The sequence below is a fragment of the Mercenaria mercenaria genome, chromosome 11, assembly GCF_021730395.1.
Source record: "Mercenaria mercenaria strain notata chromosome 11, MADL_Memer_1, whole genome shotgun sequence".
Lineage (NCBI taxonomy): Eukaryota > Metazoa > Mollusca > Bivalvia > Venerida > Veneridae > Mercenaria > Mercenaria mercenaria.
In genome coordinates, this window is record NC_069371.1 from 12122902 (window position 1) to 12144474 (window position 21573).

Below are 21573 nucleotides of genomic sequence, written 5' to 3' on the forward strand. Positions count from 1 at the left end.
ATGTCTGCAGCTCTCAAATATCGTACATCCGAGGCAAATAATGACACTTTCAAACAAGATCAAAAAGGACCTTTTGAACGATTTAAGGAAGTTCCAAAAATCTCCATACACCCTTGCTTCTTTGCGGACCTCTGTGGGATTTGTTGGTTGTTTTTCCGAGTTCAAATATTGTTTCGTAGATGAAAAGCTGACATGTCGTGCTAAAGCCCAGGTATTGTTGTTAAAAACACGCGTATGCCTGGCGGTATTGCATAAAATGTGCCGGTAGTAATTGGGTTATATTGTTTTAATGTAACATACTTCGAGAGAGAGAACTGTCTTGCATAAATCAGACACCGAGTTGTCACACATTTTACATAACTATGCACACCAAACTTGAACCTGAAAGAGATAGAATGCAGTAGTTTTCACATGTACGCCGAAACATAACCGAAATAAGATTGAAACCAAAACAAAAAAAATATGTACGTTGAAAGACTAAAATCGGGCTGAAGATGATTAAAGAGGTCATTTTCCCAAAATGTGTTCAATCTTTTCTTGCTCATGAAAAATGCATGTCAAATAATCGTACAAGATCCTCGTCGTGCAATTCCACGGGAATATGACTCTCTGCCGGTGTATTATGTATATCTCATTTCGTTTCTTATTTTGGCGGGAAAACTGCACATGTCTTCCATTGTGCTCCGTCGGCTCACTAACATAAAAGTACATATGTTGCTGTTATGGTTTCATGTCAACAGGAACGTTTCTGATATTATCATGAAATGTTATGCTGAGCGTGAATGAATTACGTTTTTCAACGACGATGACTGGCTCTGAGATGTTTGAATTTATAGTAATTTTCTTTCAGAGATAGTAATATTTCGATTATGCGATAACTTTAAAAAAAAATTGAATCACAAAAGAACTGATAATGATGATCCATTCACTTATTCTGGCGAACAAAAGAATAATTGCCAACTAAATAATAATAATAATACGTTAAAAAATAACCATGCCCCATTCTATACTGTTTTATCCTCAGTTGTGACTAGATCTACATGATTTTACATCTTTACATCGGCAATCTTAAAGAAAATTTCCGAATACTCACTGGTCTAGGACAGGTACTTAAAATTTGAAATTGGCAATGGGACGTTTTCTTAATTTTTTAGCTGATGACATTTCCACATATTCTGTATAATTGTGAAATCTTACTTTATAGACAAAACGATCCAGTCTAAATTGCAGTAACACAAATTAGCTATCCTGATGCACCAGTTTTCTTCCCTGCAGCAATTTTAATATTCATCTTCAGGAATACCATTCACATATATTATTAGTTTCAAAGTAACAATTTATATGAAAATAACTTTAATCAGTTAAAACACGTACTTTAGGTTAATAACGTGAAACACCGTATAGCATTATCAAGGTTTCGACATCCTCGCAAGATGATAGATTTACAAATATTAAAAAAGTAAACGGTTCCTTACCAAATGTAATATGAATCAAGTTGAAACAGAAAATCATTTTTAAAAGTGTGTCCATTTTATAATGATCTGGAAAAAGATGATTCATTGATATTATCGTAACTGACCCACAGTGAAATCACTAAATAAATATACACAAATAATTTCACAAATTTTACGTACATGGTGACACAACAGAAAATACGAAACATTTAAATTTTTTGATGATGTATATCAAGTTGACATCATACAACAATATTAATTAATAAAAGCATTTATGATAATACATGGAAATACTAGTATTTAAGGAATGAATCGCGCGCGTGTGTGTGTGTGTGTGTGTGTGTGTGCGCGCGTGTGTGTGTGTGTGTGTGCGTGCGTGCGAAACTGGATTTTCAGTGAAAATTCAAATATTGTTATATATACCTTTTGTAGTAGATTTTTAAACTTTCCCTTTTTTTTCCTTTTTAAACTTTTACTACATTGAAAACAAGAAAGACACTTTTAAATCCAATTTATTTTTCACTGTAATTTTAACATCTATCAACTAATTGTTATATCGAATTTCATGTCAGCACTGAGACATTACATTCTCTTTATATATCAATTTTTCCCGCCAAATCTATAAGTCATGAATATCATGGAAAAATCATAAATTACATGATTCGGAGTAATATAAAAGTGAATTAATTCCCGCCAAATTCTATGGAGCAAATTACATATTTACATAATCAGCTAATTACATAATGTAAGGAGCATAACATATTTAGACCGGTTTTATTTTTGTATAAAAAGCAAACATCGTGTAATTCACGACACTCCGGCCGACAAAAAATTAAATCAGTATTCTTCAATAAATGATCGTACACTCTACGAACAAAAACTTTTCAAAGCAAGAAAGAGTATGTGTTACATATAATATACAAAAGATAGATCTACTAACTCCAGGTTTTTAGTAAAACATGTCTTTGACAAAGAATAACAAAAAAGTAACATATTTTGTTTTTGCAAATTTGAGGAAAATCAAAATCAGTTTGTCAACACATTATATCTTAATTTCTCATTGTATAACAATGGTAATCGTCCTCATATACAACACTAGAGAACACAGGTTCATCTCCTCTAAATGAGGTGTAGCGATATCCTGTCCTGGACCATATCTCAACTTCCGTGCGCAGCGTGCGTGTTTCTAATTCTTGTCCATGATCGTCATCAGAAATCTCAACTATCTCAATATCTACATCGTCACTTTCCATACTTAAATCATCAACTCCTCTAATCTTATCACCTAAACTTTCCACGTCATCAGATATATCAGAAAATTGTTCACTGGAGGATATATCGCCATTTCTCTTCACTTTTATTTTTACTTTCATCACTATCTGCACTAGAGACATCATCAACAATTAAAACATAATTTTCACATGACAAATTTTCTTCATTGATTTCACAGAACTCGTCACTGTTTTCACTACTCATCTTTTCTGCAATACACTTACAATCTTCACTCTGCGCACTTTAACTATTCACCTTTTCTTCACTATGCACGCAATCTTCCACGTCATCAGATATATCAGAAAATTGTTCACTGGAGGATATATCGCCATTTTCTTCAATGTGAGAATTTTCTTTCTCAGTTTCATCTTCATTTGAACTACAAACAATTTCTTCTTGATCAAAGGGTATCTCATCGTCATCAATTATGCTTTGCATACTAGTTTCAAAATCCACAATCATCACTTTTCTCTCTGAATTATTATTTCCATCATCAGAAATAATCACTTTTCTCTCTGAATTATTATTTTCATCATCAGAATTTAAAGTATCTTGTAATTCTTCTTCTGTTATGTCTTTTAATGCAGTTAAATCGTTATCACTTTCATCAACAACGAGATCATCACTGCTTATATCCTCCACATCACTGTAAGGCTTCGCAACATTGATTTTAATAATGTCTTTGAAACAAATCCCCTTCATCGGTACCATCTTTGTCAATGTTTTCTTTGCGAAGAGTCCAATATCTCCAGTTCGTTTTGACAGATAACAGTTATTTCGTGCACTTTCTTTGTCCATTCCATGAATTCTTATTAGGTGTTGTTTCAAGTAATCCCTCCTTATACTTTTTTTCCGCTACAACCTTCTATAGGGCATTGGAAGCTCCCTAAAGAATTATGGTGTTTTTCCATAACATGTCGTACCAAGTTTCTCTTCTGCTTATAATCTTTGTTGCAAAAGTCACAAGCGTGTCTCTTAAAATCCATATTCATTATTATCCTGTTATTATAGTTATAATATTATTTCACAATTAAATTTAATTCTAATAGTTTTGTCTTCACTACCGCAATCGAGAACCTACATGAATGAATATATATTCAATTATGTCGCACATGGTGAGTCGCACGGAAAGCACGGGATTTTTGCGGTATGTATTTACTACCGCTGTATTGCTCCAAATTACACCTTTATTAAATCTTTGCTCCAAATTATTCGCGCCTAAAAACCACGTGATAATTCAGTGTTGATTCGTTCACAAATTATTCGTACTGTATTTTCATTTATAATTTAATGGTTTATGCACGCGTATGCGGATTTCCAACCACAACACAAATCGATTGTTTTAAACATCTATTGACAGTTTATCATTGAAGCAGTTTTTCAAACGTTGTTTCGCGTGTTTTGCGGCTTTTCTCTCAGTGCGTATACTAGTTTCTTCTTTTTCTATTGGTTTTATAGACTTAGTGTCTGGGATAAGGAGTTTTGAAGTTTCAATCGGGTATAATAAACTTAAAGGTCTTTTAAGCAACTTTTTTGATGCAGTTTTTACTTCTGCCGAACGAACAAATCCATCAGAGCTTACTGATAGTTTGATGACTTTTCCTAGTCTCCAACTACCTCTAGTTGTGTTATCTTTGATTAGTACTACATCACCTACTCTTGGATTGAACGTTACTTTGGGCTTTCCCTGCTTCAGATTTGTTTGTGTTCTTTCCCTTAGACTACACAAATATTCTTCTTTCCAAATTTTCCAGAAGGTATCCAAAAGTTTTTGTCCGCTTTTCCATATTGCTAACAACTTATCAGCTGAGCTCTCTATTACTTTAAAATCCGGGTCCTCAGAAGATATTTCACACTCGGGAATCCCAATATTTGGGTTCAAACACGTGAAGTGAGAAGGTGTCAGTGTGATATTAGAATTTATATCTTCGCCAACATACACTAATGGACGACAGTTTACAATTGCTTCAACTTCTTTTATCACAGTAATAAGTTGATCGCTGCTTAGAAGCTTTCTTCCGATAGATTTGCGTAGAGATCGTTTTGTTATTCCAACTAGTCTCTCATAGAAACCACCCATCCAGGGTGCGATTTCCACAATAAACCTCCAACTAATACCCTCACTTGAACAATAGTTCTGCACATCCTCACTTTTCAAAACTGAGCTCCATACAAACTCAATTGTATGTTTAGCCAATTTGAAATGTAAAGCATTATCACTGATGACTTCGCGTGGTTTTCCTCTGCAAGCTATGAATCTCCGAAAACTGTTTAAGAATGCCTCTGTTGACATATTTTTTACCATTTCAAGGTGAACTGCACGTGTCACCATACACGTGTATAGACACACCCATACTTTTTCCATGGTTTGATTGTCCTTTATATATAATGGTCCAAGATAGTCCAATCCAATATGACTGAATGGTGTGGATTCGGTAACTCTTGAACGAGGTAAAGGAGCCATAGGAGGCATTTTGTACGCCCCTCCTTCAACTCGACGACACACTAAACACTGACGAAGAACTTTCCGCACTGTAGCCCTTCCACTAGGGATCCAATAACGATGTCTAAGTTGACTTAGAGTTTGAGAGACACCTGAATGAAACAAACGTTTGTGTTCTCTTTCTACGATTAACACTGTGAAAGAGTCATCGCGTGGTAGTAGTAACGGATTTCTTGCAGACTCCGTTAAACTGGCATTCTCTAAACGGCCTTTACATCTTAAAAGACCATTCTTATCGATGAACACACCAAGTTGCAATTGCAGATTGCATTTTTTCTTTCCGATGAGGGCTTCATACACTTCAGAAAAATTCGTATGTTGCACGTGTTTAATCCACATATCTTCAGCTTCTTGAATTTCTTTTGAAGTGAGACTTTGTGAACTGTATTTTTCTTTTTTCATTTTACCTATGAATCTTCTCACATATGCTGTGACACGTAACAATTTCGTCACTGAAGAATATTTCATTGGATTTATCCCAAATGGGACAGATGTTGGAAAATAGTCGTTAATTGCTCCAAACGCTGAAAAACTCAAATTTTCACTGATGTTGTTTTCTTTCTCATCGTTTTCGATGGTCTTTGGTTTGTTAGTCTCATCATCTTCAGTATTAGACAACTGGTCTAATACTGGCCATTTGGAAATGTCATGCAAAAGCCACTCGGGACCATGCCACCATGAATAACTTTTCACAAGATCTTCTGTTGAACAACCTCGACTGGCTATATCAGCAGGATTGTCAGTAGACTTCACATAAGGAAGATGATATTCTTGTGTTCCTTTATTTCTTTGACCCTATTTTTAACAAACACTGGAAGCTGTTTTGTTGACATAATCCATTTTAATGCACACTGAGAATCTGTGAACAGATGAACTTCATCAATTTGCATTTTCATTTGATCTTGTACAAAGGTTAAACATCGTACTCCTATCAGTACAGCCATTAGTTCAAGTCGTGGAATACTAATGTTAGTAGTTGGAGCAAGTCGAGCCTTTGAAAACATCAGTTCTATGTGTTGCTCCAAGTCACCTTTTTGCATCATATACACAATTGTGGCATATGCTTTGGTAGAAGCATCACAGAAACACAAAAGAATATTCCTGTTATCACCTCCACTTACAATACATCGTGGTATTTCATGTCCACTGATTTGCTAAGATCTCTTTGTATTTCGTGCCACATAATGAGATCTTGACCGTCAACATTTTGGTCCCATCCAATCTTTTTCTTCCACAGAGTTTGAATGATTAGTTTTCCTCTAAGCGTAACAGGTGCAAATATACCTAGAGGTCAAACACAGATGCAATTTTGCTCAGAATAAAACGTTTTGTAACACTTTGAGCACTTGATAAATGCACTTTTTGTATCGCCAATGTATCTGTTTCTCTGTTCCATTCGAGACCTAACACTTTCATCACATTTTCTTTAGCTCTGTCTTCATCTGAAAAAGTTTCTTCCAGTTCTCTATTATTAGATGCCCACTCACGAAGGTTCATGCTTGCATCTTCGAAAATTCCTTTGGACATAGTATACAAATCTTTCGCAGCTTCAATGGTGTCTGTTCCCGTTACAACATTGTCCATATAAATATCCTGTTTCAGTTGTTTAGCGACATCATTGTTGTAACTGTCCAAGTGATAATCAATTGTTGCTCCTAATAAGAATGGCTTGACACAACTCCAAAGGGCACGCGACAGAAGCGGTAAACTTGTATTTGATTTTGTGTTACTTCTGGTTTTCTAAATCCTTTAGCCATAAGAATCGCGTGACATCTCTTTGATCTTTCTGTAAGCTGATTTGGAGGAAAGCTTTTTCTATGTCTGACGCAATACCGATCGTATGTACTCGAAATCTTAAAAGAATTCCACACAGATTGTTTAGCAGCACGGGTCCTCTGTAGAGACAGTCGTTCAAACTGCTATTCTCAATCTTTGTTTTTGCTGATGCGTCATACACTATTCTCAACTTTGTTGTTGACTTGCCAGGTTTGATCACTGCATGATGAGGTAAATAATGGGTCAGGCCATTCTTTTTAGAGGTCGGAACTTTTTCTATGATTCCCTTTTCAAGTTGATCTTGTATAACAGAATCATACTTCTGCAACACATCTGGTTTATCTTTGAACCTCGATACTAATGACTTTAATCGTCCAAAGGCAAGAGGACGATTTTCCGGAACTTCTTGACGGTCGATTTTCCAAGGCCATGTAACATGGTATCTATTATCCTTGAACACAAGGTTTTCCTTGAAGTCTTCCATCGCTTGATCATCTTCAGATCTTACGTTGGTGGTATCTTTTAATCCTATTGTTTCTATGTTCCAAAAGTCCTCGATGTCAGGTGTTTTTGGAACACATTTGTCAACGTTCGTAAACACTTGCGTCTTTGTAATGTTATTGCCATATGATAATATTAACAAGTTTGTATCACTCACATTATCATCTATCTCATTTGTTCTTCCAGAAAGAATCCAACCTAGTTTTGACGACAAGAGATAAAGTCCTGGTTGAATCTCTATTTTATGTCTTAATACTATATCCAGGTAATAATCATTTCCCAACAATAATTCAATTGAGTCTGTGTATTCTTCAGTAGGTATATCGTCCGCTAGACTAAGGTTCTTTATCAACGACCTGAAGTTGTCTCTATCCGATATACGTACTGGTTTCCTTTGAATGCTTCCTGTAATTGTTGGAACTATATTTGCTGTTATTGTGTAATCGTGTCCATCCTTCAACCGAACATTTAACTTTGTAGACATTGTCTTTATCACCTTCGATTTGTCGCTACCAAACGTAACCAGACGAATCTCTTGTTCATTTGTCCTCTTTAGATTCAGGGATGTTGCCAGTCGCTCTGTAATGTACGTTCTTTGCGATCCGGAATCTAAAAGAATTCTTACATTTTCTTTATTAAGACCTTCTGTGTCCCAAATTTCAGTGCGCGATGTTTGCATCATCACTATTTCATTGGATGATAATAATGCACTTTCATTACAAACACCACCATCTGTTGAATTAATGGGAATTTCTCTTGTTTCTACACTTTCTTCAGACGCGCATGCTCCTTCTTCTAATAAATTAACACTTTCATGAATAGGTGCCTTTCTAAATTTCACTGGGCACAAACTTCTGTGATGTACATCTGATTTATTGCAATGGACACACATTCGTTTGCTTTTTACAGTCAGGAGACATGTGTCCTTCTTTTAAGCATTTGTAGCAACATCCCTTGATTTTTGCTTTTCTTTCGTCGATTGTCTTGTACCGTGGACATTCGTCACTCCAATGATTCTTACTACAGAATCTACAGGTTTTCTTCTGATGTTGTTGGGGAGAAGTAGATTCTTTCTTTTCATATGCAGTCAAAGCTCCAGCAGTGGTATTTGCTGTTTGGGGTCCCCTGATGCCTTTAAAGGTATTTGTTGATTTCTGAAATTGTGGTCTCACTCTTCGACTAGGTATAAAATTAGCGTTGACTGGTTTGGGTTTGTCCGACTTTTCTTTTGACACAATGTACTGTCGGAGCAATTCACAAAGCTTAGTTAATGTCCACTTGTTGTCTGAGCCTTTCTGTATTTCAAGATGCATAAGAACTTCACTTGGCAGTTTGCTCCGAATGATTGACACGAAAATTTGTTGCTCCAAATTCTCATGCATAACCACTAAACTTCTCAAGTGTTTTTGTATTTTGTCGTAGAAAAGTTGCAAACTTTCAGTCGTATCCCTAGGGGACGCAACATTCACCAGTCCCTTATAATGCAAATCTATAATGTCTTGCTGATCTCCAAATCTTTCCTTGAGAATTTGGATAGCAATGTTGTAGTTTTCATTCGACATAACCAATCCAGCGATAGCACTTCGGGCTTCACCATAGAGCTTTCCCTTTAGATAGTTGAACTTGTCAACTGATGACAGCTTGTCGTTTTCATGTACAGCACTGGAGAATGAGTCCCAGAATTCAGTCCATTTGAGTTTATCTCCGTTAAAGGAAATCATGTCTAACTTAGTAACTTGACTGTATTCTCACTTTTAACTTTCAGGCTATGCTGTTTGTCAAAGAAGCTCTGTTGCATTTTCATTTGCGCTTCTGCTCGTTCTTGTTGTTGTTCGAAGAACGCTGTTTGTAATTTCATCTGAACTTCACACATTTTTTTCACAGCTGAACCCTCTTCGTCTGACACATCCTTAACGATATCCTCTTTATCTTCCGTTTTAGATCGGTCTGTTTATGTTCCAGTTTATAGACCATACTCCAAGCCCTGTCAAGCAATATCGAATCATTTTCTAGCAATGTTTGAATGAATTCACTATCGGAATCACCAATAACGCTAGCAACTTTTCTGACTGAACATTAAGCTTATCGATATAATTATTAATCTTAAGTCTAGTTTCATTCACAGTATGTTCAAATTCTTTGCACTCCTCTGGATTCATGCTCTCTATTTCCGTGTCTAACAACATATTTCCAGTTTGTAACTCTTTCTCAATATAATTGAAATAACGTGTGCGCACGCCTTTCAAATATGATAATTCACCCATTTTGACTTTACAATTATAATTTCAATGTTAACACAATTTCACCCTTTTTTTCAATATATTTGGTTTCACTATATATATAAATTTACCTTGAATTTATTCCACATTTTGACTTTATTACTTTTATCACTTGTTATGAGAGACACTATACACTAAATGCCTCGTCACTTTAATTTCTGCTTTTATTTTCACACAAATTTCAGGACACCAAACACATAACTCCTTCTTGTATGAATCGAGAATCTGTTTAAGTCAACTGCAAGATTTTATTTTTTCATCTTACAGAGAACTTTCTTTTAAAGAATTTTTATCGAACAGCAATTTTTGACTCTCGATTCCCGGGTTCCGGCGCCAATTTCAATGTAGTAGATTTTTAAACTTTCCCTTTTTTTTCCTTTTTAAACTTTTACTACATTGAAAACAAGAAAGACACTTTTAAATCCAATTTATTTTTCACTGTAATTTTAACATCTATCAACTAATTGTTATATCGAATTTCATGTCAGCACTGAGACATTACATTCTCTTTATATATCAATTTTTCCCGCCAAATCTATAAGTCATGAATATCATGGAAAAATCATAAATTACATGATTCGGAGTAATATAAAAGTGAATTAATTCCCGCCAAATTCTATGGAGCAAATTACATATTTACATAATCAGCTAATTACATAATGTAAGGAGCATAACATATTTAGACCGGTTTTATTTTTGTATAAAAAGCAAACATCGTGTAATTCACGACCCCTTTATAGAACAAATATATCTTCAGTCCATTTGTGTAATATATGTTTACAAATCGATACGAGGGTCCTGCAAAAAGTTTTGTCATTAGGTTCGGATTTCTTAAGTGCTACGTTTAATCAAAATTATTCTTATTAAAATCGTTCAAAGTATTCCTCCTTTACCGAAACACATTTTTGTAACCTTTTTACCCAATCGCGAAAGCAGATAAATAGTCTTCTTTTGGTATATGTTTGAGACACTAAATGGCTGCCAAGGGAAATTCTTGACTTATATTTCTTTCCAGAAAACATTTCCTTAAGCCTTGGGAAAAAAGTCATGGATAATTTGCCACTTACTGTTTAAGATTTTGGTATCTGCCTTTCCAGCTGGCTGCTCTTTTTGCTTTCCCAGTTTCTTCTTCGTTCATAAAAAGCCGTATAAATCAAGCACCACCAGAAATGATGTCAGAAATCGTTGGCGTGTCTCACCATCATCAGTTCAAGTCAAGTCAAGTCAATTTTATTTAATACGTCGATGCATATAACAAATAACATAAGCTCTAGTGAGCTTTTAAAACCGACTTAGGATCAGATATATGCTGAAATATTAAAAAGCGATATTTCTAAAAAAAAAAAAAGGAACATAAAACATATGAGCCGCGCCTTGAGAAAACCAACATAGTGCGCGAATGCGCAGGCTTGTCTGGATCCATGCTTGTCGCAATCGCACGATGCCTTTTCTCAAGGCGCGGCTCATCTGTTGTAACATTATGATAGACCCGTTGTGAGTCTTCCGATTGGTAAGACAACACACAGCATGTTTCCTTTTTTTTAAGAAATACATTTACTTTGATTATAAAAGGCGGAAAATCGGACCCGTTTTGGTACTTCCAATATTTTACAGAGAACAGACTGACACATCATATCGATAACTTTTATTTATTCAACATTTTTATTTATTCAGTTGAAACTCCTTTGTAAGTCTTTTGTTTTAAGTAAGAAGATAAAGCTGTGGACTTCCGTGATGAAAAATGATCTGTTTATTGAGTTAGACGGTAGAAGGGAGACAACTGTGTATAGCGTTGATCTTTATAAACAAGAGGAAATAATACAATATAGTATCGTCTATCGTTTTTTATCCAGTTCTTCAGTATGGTAACTTCATATGCCCTCACAAGAACTGCTTCAGGAGTCATAAAAGGAGAACAATCTTTACAAAGAACCTATACAACTCGTAATAAGTTATATATAATCAAATAAATTAAGCATTCCGTTCCAAACTTATGACACAGTGAAACAAAACAAGAAAAGTTGTTCTCAATACGGATGGAAAGAATAATGAGAACACGTAAATCGATCAACGCTATATGGCAACATCTCTCTTGTCACAAATAGCTCAAATCCAGACTTTTCTTTTTCAAGATAATTCAGCATAAATAAGAATGAATTATAAGTAGGTTCAGATTAACCGAAAAGGCTTAATGAATTTTGTTTCACCTAAATTCTGGTGACTTATGATTTTTACGTTATATTACATCTTTCTAATTAATGATCAAATCGCCCGTAGTAATTTTTTATTTTTCAAGAGTCCAAAACCTAAGTGGCCCCAAAAAAGGACGTTATTTTTGGATGGTCAGCAGTTTTCACTGTATGCTGTCACGTGACATGGTGTACGGCAAAAAAAGTAAATATGGGAAGGAAACGTGGATATTAAGGAAAGGTAGGCTCCCTATTTGCTCATTGGTTTCTCTGTTAACATTTCCCTAAAGGGAGACTTTTTGTCGTATAACACTGCACTAATTTGTCTTTCATTGGTTGTATGCCATTACCCCAGACAACGGCTCGATTTTCTAAACTTTGTCCTTGAATAGGCCTACAACAAATACAAAGGAAATAAATTTTAGCGAGGAGAGACCCAGCTTTTTTATTGTGTCATCCCTTTCGTGCACGATTTCTGTCATTTTATGAAGTACACATAGACTATTTACAAAACGTGTTTATCAGCCAGTTCCCTGAAAACCGCATATTTCATGAAAAATTACTCGTTTTAAAATTTGCTAAGTGTACGGCCTAAGGCCGAGATTTTTCTGTCGGTGTTTACAAAACAACAGCTATAGTCTTTCTTAGCCGTACAGAATTTTAAAGATTATTGAAAATTAGAATGAACTTGTTTCTGTCTTTAGCTCATTTGAATCTGATTCGTTTTTGGATGCTAAATATATTTGCTTATTATCTGATACATCTGAGCCGTGCCATGAGAAAACCAACATAGTGGGTATGCGACCAGCATGGATCCAGACCAGCCTGCGCATCCGCGCAGTCTGGTCAGACTCCATGCTGTTCGCTTTTAAAGCCTATTGGAATTGGAGAAACTATTAGAGAACAGCATGGATCCTGACCAGACTGCGCGGATGCGCAGGCTGGTCTGGATCCTTGCTGGTCGCATACCCACTATGTTGGTTTTCTCATGGCGCGGCTCATCTTTTCTTTCATACGCTTTCCTTAATTTGTTGGAAAGAAAAGGAAAGTACGGAGAGATTCTTATCTTGTAGTTTTTTTTGTTTTACCTGAACATTTGAGCTCATAATCAATATATTATCTAACACTGCACACGATTTTTTAAGTAAAGTTTATCGAAGTATGGCATGCTGCTCTTACAAGAAATTTTGGAGTCGCCATTTGTGATGTTATCAATGATCGACATTTGAAATGTTATTTTTGACGTGTTCAGGTAGGGAGTTTCTATAAGTGCCATGTTATGGTTCATTTACTGAAATATGCTTTAAAATGCAGTTATACTTATGGCGGTATGTTAAAGTTCAAATGAAGACCTTTCCATAGATATATTTAACACCTTGTATGTACTATTATTAGTGTTTACAAAAGTCAACTGGCTTTTCCCAGCGTTTTGCTGAAGCAAAATGAAATTCAATGTATCGTAATAGAGAAATTACACTTATAACAATATCAATAAAAATTCTTTGGGGTTGTTTTACATAGGTCATTTTATTTTCAACTAAAATGTTGCAAGTTATGCTTTAATTACAGTACTGAGTACCGATTCATGCCGTCCATAGACGAAATGTTCCGATCACTCCACGGATAGTAACGACTTTGCCCGATTACTCCCGATTCCAATAGAGAAAATATGCGTATCTCCTCTTGAAAGTGAAGCGTTCTATGATTTTTTGCTGAATTCCAGGCAGTGGTAAAAGGCAAATTCAGAGGAACATTGTATTAAAAATAGAAAGACCAAAGTCCTACTTCTTTTTATGTTAAAATGCTTACACAATATACGTAAGTCGAGATCAAGGAGTTCATTTAATGTTCGTTTGTATTAGAAGAGGTGAGCACTTTTTAAAACCTGTCAAGAACCGAGATACATTCAAATCGAGTCTGGTATTACTTTTAGGCATGAGTTCTATGATTCCAAAGGATATGCTCGAACCATCTAAAGTGAAGGTAGCATTAAGCACTCGACCAAATGTCATGGTTTTGGAGAGTTGTGAGAAATTTGTGCGTCAGGGGAGGCGAAATACGCTATACAGTAAGAATCACGATACAGATTCGAGGTATTTCTTGTGAGTATAGATACCTGTCCCAGAATGCAACATTGCTATTGATACATTCAAACAACCAATCAGAATGTGAGATTATTTTATAACCAGTCTAAGATCTGAAACATCTGATTAGACGTGTTCGAGTGCAGTTTTAAAACGCGGAAGCATTTTGAAACTGTCATTTACTATATATTGCTATATGCACCCCCACCCCTCTCTTCCCCCAAAAACAAATAAACAATTAAAAACAAGAAATATCTTTAAAAATGATAGTCGGCGAATTGTAATAAGGAAAGAAGTTTATGAATTTTTCATCTAACATTCATCTTTCATCTAACATTTTTCAAACTGCAAAACTAAACACCGCACTTTAACAATTTAAATGGTTCTCTTTTAATTTTTTCGCAAAGGTTTCGTAGGTTTGCAATTTTGTTTCGTTTATCCTTAGACGAATAATTACAACAGTAGTTTGATGAAGATTCATGAAGCGGTTCATGAGAAGAGGTCATTAAACGTATTTATATTTTTAGCTAAATTGGTCCCTATCCCCATTTGTAACAAAATAGCAGGAGACCTTACAATATTGTTACACATCGGGTTTGATAAAAATCCATTACATTTTAGTGGTTAATGCGAAGAAAGGCATATCTACTTTTAGCTATAGTGGTCCCTAGTAGGGCCCAAGTTCCTATATAAATAAATTTGGAAAAGGACCTTATAATGATGCTCCAGACCAAGTATGACAAAGATCCACCAAGCTGTTTATGAGACGCTGTATAAAGGCATTTCTAGTTTTAGCTCTAGCAGCCCCTAAAAGGGGTCAAATGTCCCAGCTGAACAAAGTTGGCTGCGGGCCTAATAAAGATGCTACAAATCAAGTTTGATTAGAATACATGAGAAAAAATCAATTCAAGGATTTTTTTATTTATTATTTTTATTAATTTCTAAAATAGGCCAACTGATCCCGCTTTAACAAATAGCATATTCGCTATTCATGAATCTCTGGACAATGACGTCACACCTATAAAAAAGTGAAGGTCAAGCAAAACATACAAGCAAAGTTTGACCGTAGTTATCACATAGATAAACTGTATGCAGCGTACCTTCATATCAGTGTGATGAGATTCAGTCATTATATAGCATATATATAATAAAATAGATTTCAACTGAATTCAATATTTGCATACCATACTAAAGAAAAATATTCATGTATAATAAATCAGTTAAATAATGTATAAAAAACATATCAAAGCAAACAAGTAATCATTTTAATATGCAATCTGAATAAGTCACAAAAGCAAGAAACATTTTCGTATACAGACGACAATTGTAACAAGGAAAATCTTTTAATGTGCACTTCTCTACATAAAAGACTCTTATCACACCCCTATTCATGTGATACGCAGACCGTATTCAGCTCTTTCTTTAATTTGATATATGTTGGTATTTAAACAGGTTTTTATCATATTTATTAAACTTACTTATCATTTTGAGATATATCAATATTCTTGCTAAATATACTGAGCCAAAGTTAGCTTTAAAACTGTGAACAGCGTCGTTTAGGATAAACGCTTTGTCTACATTTCACTCAGCGTAGCACATTCTAGAGAGTGAAAGAAATTGACACTATCGTCCAATCAGGCAGAGTGTTACATAAATCTTCCACTTTGATAAATTATCTATAATGCGTTATCAAGTAGTTTGATTCGCAAACTGAAGTCACGTGGCATAGGTAACGAAAACGAATTTAGACGGCGTCGCCGAACAAATCTTATATCAGATACCATATGTAGGTTTCTTTAAAGGGAGTGTTATCAAATTATTGAATATGGAATACAGATCATGTTTGTAAACTTTAAAGATTGCGTTTTGTAACCTTAACTCAGGGTTCCATATTTTAATATGTCTTGTATAAGAAAAACGTGAGCTCAAACTAAAACAAAACATAATCAAAAAGTAGAAAGGTGATTTGAAAACGTGTAAACACGTATGACCTAGTAATCGAACTGTAGCAAGTTCCGAGAATTATCACTGACTTACATGCATGCTTATCTGTTTTAAATAGTCCAGATTGGTTTCAGGTTTGTAAAACATAGGCCTATGTGTAACTATTTTAAAACAAATAAGGAAAAGAAGGAACAACAGCATGTGCAGAAATATGTTACCATAGTAAAATGCCCGACTTGCTACGCACCTGTAAATGTGTTTGTGAGCAAAGACATGGCATTTGTATTGCATGAAAAACCCGTGCACATTTTTAATTCATGAAAAATTAGTCTCTTTCTGATGTCAGCCATGTGTGTCTAATTAATCGTTAAAACACATCATTTCATAGTATGGATTTGTCTGGATTTTATAAGGACAGTATTTTATCAGTTTTTGAAAAATCTTTGAAGAAACTGTAAGTTGTTGTGTTTTTTTCTTTTTCTTTTTTTTTTTTTTTTCGTTTTTTTTTTCGCTTCTTGAAAATTAATTGCCATATACACCGATCCGGGTAGCAGTATAACACACACACACACACACAGACACACACACGCACACAAGCACGGTCACACACACACAATTTGCGGTGTAAAATGATAACATTGCCCGATTGGGCTTTCGACATAAAAACTAATATTTCTTGAACAGTAAAGAAGATATTTCTTTCAAACTTGGTCCATTTATTAAGCATTACATATGATACAAATTGAAATAAAAATAACTTGGTTGGCTTCAGGTTTGGTAGAATTATTTCCCCTTTTCAGAATTTTATGACGCATAATTTTTGAAGTCCAAAACAAATATTGTTTTAATGTTTAGTTTAAAGGGTTCAATGGCTTTCGAATGCTCTAAATTATTGCGCTAGTACATGCATGTATACATTTTACTTTCCTTTGACTTACAACATTATAGGAAAACGTTAGTTGTAAAAAATGTTCAAACATCTGCACTATAAACAGAGTATTAATCCTAAATATATAGAAAAAAGGTATTGGCGCACAAGTCTGGAGCAACAGGAAGCCATTGAACCCTTTTTTGTTTTGAACATTGCATTGAAACATAACTTTTTTGGACCTTAAAAATTACGCATCATAAAAATCTGAGAAGGGGAAGTAATTCTAATAAAACTGAAGGCAACAAAGTTATTTCTGTCTTCGTATGCATCGTAGGTTATGCTTAATAAATGGACCAAGTTTGAAAGAAATATCTTTATTATTTTTCAAGAAATATTAGTTTTTATGTCGGAAGCCCGATCGGGCAATGTTACCAGCCAGTTAAAAAACCCGAGATCCCGATTTATAACCATTTTAATGTTGCTTTTGTGTTGTATTGACGTGAATGCACACTTTATTATGACCTTTGTTACAAAATAACCAAAGAAGCCCGGAGGCTAAAATAATCCGTTGAATTGTCCCCACATTGATCGCTAAACCTGTACGAGCTTTATGTGAGATATCGCTCACATGTCAAAAAGTTCGATACTACTGACTGGCAAGGCATTCCTATTAATGTATACTATGGTACGTTGATTTATATAACAAGTCATGTAAAAGTTATTTATGTAGACTAATTTGAACCTTTCAGATGGCGTCAGCGGTTTTGACCAGTATCGAGTAAAGACAGATTGGGTAAGGACAGGACTAGCAAGGCGTACCAGTTCTGACTGAGTTGTGCAAGAGCTGCGGAGGTAATGTAGCTTTAAACCGTATTATATAACACACTTCTCTTTGGCTATTAAAACATACAAAATATGAAAAATGTTCTTTACGATGTTTATGCTGTAACTCATTACACAACAAAATGTAAATTTTTTGAAGCAGCGATTTTGTCCAAGATTGTCTTTGATTGGAACTTTTAAATGTAAGCATTTTGTACTAGACTTCGATGAAAAAATAAATACAAACACGATTTTCTGACACGTTCATATCAGAGCTGTGTATATTTTTGTAACAGATGCCTAAGTTTTTAACAAAAATCTTTCGTAGATGATTGCCTCGGTCAAATCAAGCTCCTTACAAAGTTTAAATCTTGGACCTTCGGGCTTGGAGTACAATTTACACTCTCCTACTGTGCCGGCAATAGAATGGGTCTTAGTTTTGCGAAATGGACATACAAACGAAAAGTTGCACACGATAAATTCATGCAGTGACAATTGTCTTAAGATTGACATCAGACAACTATACTATTAAACTTTTGTTACGGAATTCGAAAAATAAATTTCTAACGACGGATAACTAATCTGTTTGTCTCGTGTTATTGCAGCGTAGTCGGACCAAAGACAGTACCAGTCTACGTCTTCAAACATTGATTGATAGATGAAATGTCTTGTGACGAAATGCCCATACGTGCCGATCAGATCATGTAAGTAAAAATAAATTAAATACCAGGTTTCATCAAATGTTTGACGTCGCGGGAGTGAGACGAATCCATTTCATAATATTTGGTATTGCACTAGCGAAATAAAGCTTTGACGTTTTTAGCCCGAATAGTCTAGCTATTCTACTCACCCTGGCGTCGGCGTCGGCGTCGGCATCGGCGTCACACCTTGGTTAAAGTTTTGCATGCAAGTACATATGGCTATCATTTAAAGGCATATCTTTGAAACTTATTTTTTCTTTATCTAGGTCAATTACCGCCCTCACTGGGTCAAGTCCATAAATTTGACATGTAATTTGAACAAATTATGACCCCTTTTCGACTTCGAAAAACATGGTTAAAGTTTTATATGCAAGTTCATATCTCCAAAACTAATGCAGATATTGAGTTGAAACTTCACATGTGTCTTCGGGGTTAAAAAACTAGTTGAAAGAATAAAGTTTCATAACTCTGACCTGTATTTTGGCCAAATTATGTCCCCTTGTGGACTTAGGAAATCCTGGGTAAAGTTTTGCGTGCAAGCACATACAGCTAATACTTAAAGGCATATAGATTTGAACTTATTTTTTATTTTTCTAGATAAGTTACCAAACTGACTGGATCAAGTCCCATAACTCTGCCATGTATTATGGGCCAAATATGCCCCCCTTATGGACTTAGAAGATCCTGGTTAAGGGTTTACATGCAAGTTACTATCTGCAGAACAAATGCAACTGTTTTGCATTGAGATAGATAAGTTCTTGCCGCAATGATCCGGGTATCATCTGGAATTTAATATTTATCAAGGACTACCTGCATGAGCAGCTACATGGAAATTAAATAAGAAGTTTCAGAAAATCTTAAGTAACATGCTCCAAAATGATCAAATCAAGACTTAAGTATTATGTTTACTTAAATGTTACATATCAGTGATCAATATTTTTTTCTAATTGTTTTTCATAATCTAAATATTTAGGTACTATCTCTATGTATATGCAATCTCGTGCGCGCCTAATATCCCGAATTATTACACCCAATTTAATGAAACTTCACACACACACAAGTGAACAATACCAACCTTACTTGTGCAAGGTGCATGTTAGTATTTTTATTTCAGAAAAATATTCTCTGAGTATATTCTCGCAGAGTAATGGGACTTTGTTTGGTTTGTTACTATACTGTCTATATGTACATAGAGTCTCTATACATACAGTCTACATGTACATAATTATGCAATCTTGTGTGTATCAAATTGCAATATACTGTGTCAGTGTGTGAGGGGACCACATTCATCATCTTTAGTGATAGCTCTGGTTTAATTTTTATGTCCTTGCATTTCCCAAGCTGTTTTTTTTTCACATGAATAGCTTAGGCCTAAAAAAGTCTTTGTTTCCGGTAAAATGCTAAAAAAAATTAGGGTAGGTAGGTCGGAATTTTTTTTTAATATTATTATTATTAAGGGAGACTTTTCGGAAATTATTTTTGTATCAAAAAAAGTGAATACAAAAAGGGGGTTATGCTTTAAGAGCATCAGAAAGTTGATTTCTAACATCACTGACCATGTTTAAAGCGCAGTTTTGCAACTTTTTGTCAAAAACTTGAAAAAAAAAATCTTCAAGGCCAAATAAACATTTAGCGTCGCGCCAAAGATTTAAGGTAGGTCGGGATACCGGAAATAAACATTTTTTGCGCCTAATTTCAATTTGCGGAATATCCTGAAGAGTTAGGTCCATGTTTTGGAGAAAAAAAGTTCAAAGATCATCAAATCATAGAAATAAAGAATTGTTTTACAAGAAAATTAAACAGCATATAAAACATTAATATTATTCTACAAAAGCATTGTCAATTTACTCATATATGTAGGGACTGGATTGCATGAAGGGCCCAAACTTCTGGACACTTCAACGCCTTTTGCTCACCATTTTTAAGATGTTGTTACATGCCATCATTTTGATGCATTTTCAACAATGTCTAAGTGCTTAAACTTTACATAAGTAAGTTAAAAATACTTTTAGACAATTGTTCACTTTTATTTCTTTACAAATGTCATTCTTTTTTCAAAGCGGGACAGATCTTTAGAATATTTTAAGTATCCAATTCTATGGAACAGAAGAGTAAAGAATGTACTTGACAGATAGGTTGTTGGAAAATACGTTGTCTGTTAATTGCACCGGTATACTGTTAAACCCATAAGTGTAAAACAGCCATCAATCTTGCTAGTGGGAGGTCGACGATTCTATCCAGATTTCTCGCTCCTAACTGTCATAATGCTCAGTTTAAACATATTTTTTTTTTGCAAATGATACATGTTTATAATACAAATTAACACATGCGTTATTTTAGCATAGATTTATGAAAATTAGAAAAAAGCATGTTACGTAATGTATACATTGAAATCAGAAGCTCCTGCCTGTCATCTGGAGTCTTTCTCCAACACGAACTAGAAATTTGCCATGAGCATGTCTGACGTCAATCGAAACAAAAATCGTGCAGTGTGTTGATCTCAAATAGAATATGCATGTTCTGTCATTTATAAAGTTATGTCCCTTTTAAGAGCTAAGGAGAGAGTTTCCCTTTTAAGAGCTAAGGAGTTAGTTTCGTATTTGGCCCGGGTACGTTTTCTAAATAAAACAGATTGATTTATTTTAAAGTCATCTATGTTCACTTGGTTATTTATTACGCTTTTTAAACAAAAGATTTCCGTGAATGAGTAATTGTTGCGTAAAATAAATAGATGCCCCAATTGAATTTTCTAGCTCCTTGGAGACGGTTAGGTCTAAACTTAACTTAGGTATCCAAATACAGTTAAAACCGGAAATGATCATCGATCTACCTAAATTCAGCATAAATTATTACGAGATACTTTTAATCTCACTATCGCAAACTGTAAAATAATTAAAATATATTTTATGACATTTAGGGAGAGGTCTCACTAGATGTGCAAGTAGGCCATCATCGCCTGATAATTTTGTGTCTTGTAATTCACTAAAACACTTGGGAATGAAGTTGTCACCATTTTTTGCACCATACAATGCTAAAGTTGTTCAATCTGTTAAACTTAGCCTGACACTGGACAGGTGCCAAAAACAGTGATGAAGACTTTCTGTATTGTGTGTGGCAAACGACATATAAATATAGTAATAATAGTAATAATAAATGATGATGATGATGATGATGTAA

The 21573-nt window shown here is 34.7% G+C and overlaps 3 protein-coding genes across 3 annotated transcripts; all 3 read right to left on the reverse strand.

The window, feature by feature from the left end:
- Window positions 1-4068: 4068 nt before the first annotated feature.
- LOC128546692 (uncharacterized) lies at window positions 4069-6813 on the reverse strand. The gene is made up of 2 exons (XM_053517945.1): window positions 6589-6813; window positions 4069-6024 (listed from the first exon to the last, which is right to left on the reverse strand). The coding sequence occupies exons 1-2, from the start codon at window positions 6811-6813 to the stop codon at window positions 4069-4071; spliced, it is 2181 nt and encodes a 726-aa protein (XP_053373920.1).
- A 142-nt stretch (window positions 6814-6955) lies between these two features.
- On the reverse strand, window positions 6956-8185 carry LOC123530814 (uncharacterized). Its single transcript, XM_045311587.2, has one exon. It carries the CDS (start codon window positions 8183-8185, stop codon window positions 6956-6958), a length of 1230 nt encoding a protein of 409 aa, XP_045167522.2.
- Window positions 8186-8378: 193 nt separating this feature from the next.
- On the reverse strand, window positions 8379-9227 carry LOC128546693 (uncharacterized). The gene has a single exon (XM_053517946.1). The coding sequence runs from the start codon at window positions 9225-9227 to the stop codon at window positions 8379-8381; it is 849 nt and encodes a 282-aa protein (XP_053373921.1).
- Between the last annotated feature and the right edge of the window lie 12346 nt (window positions 9228-21573).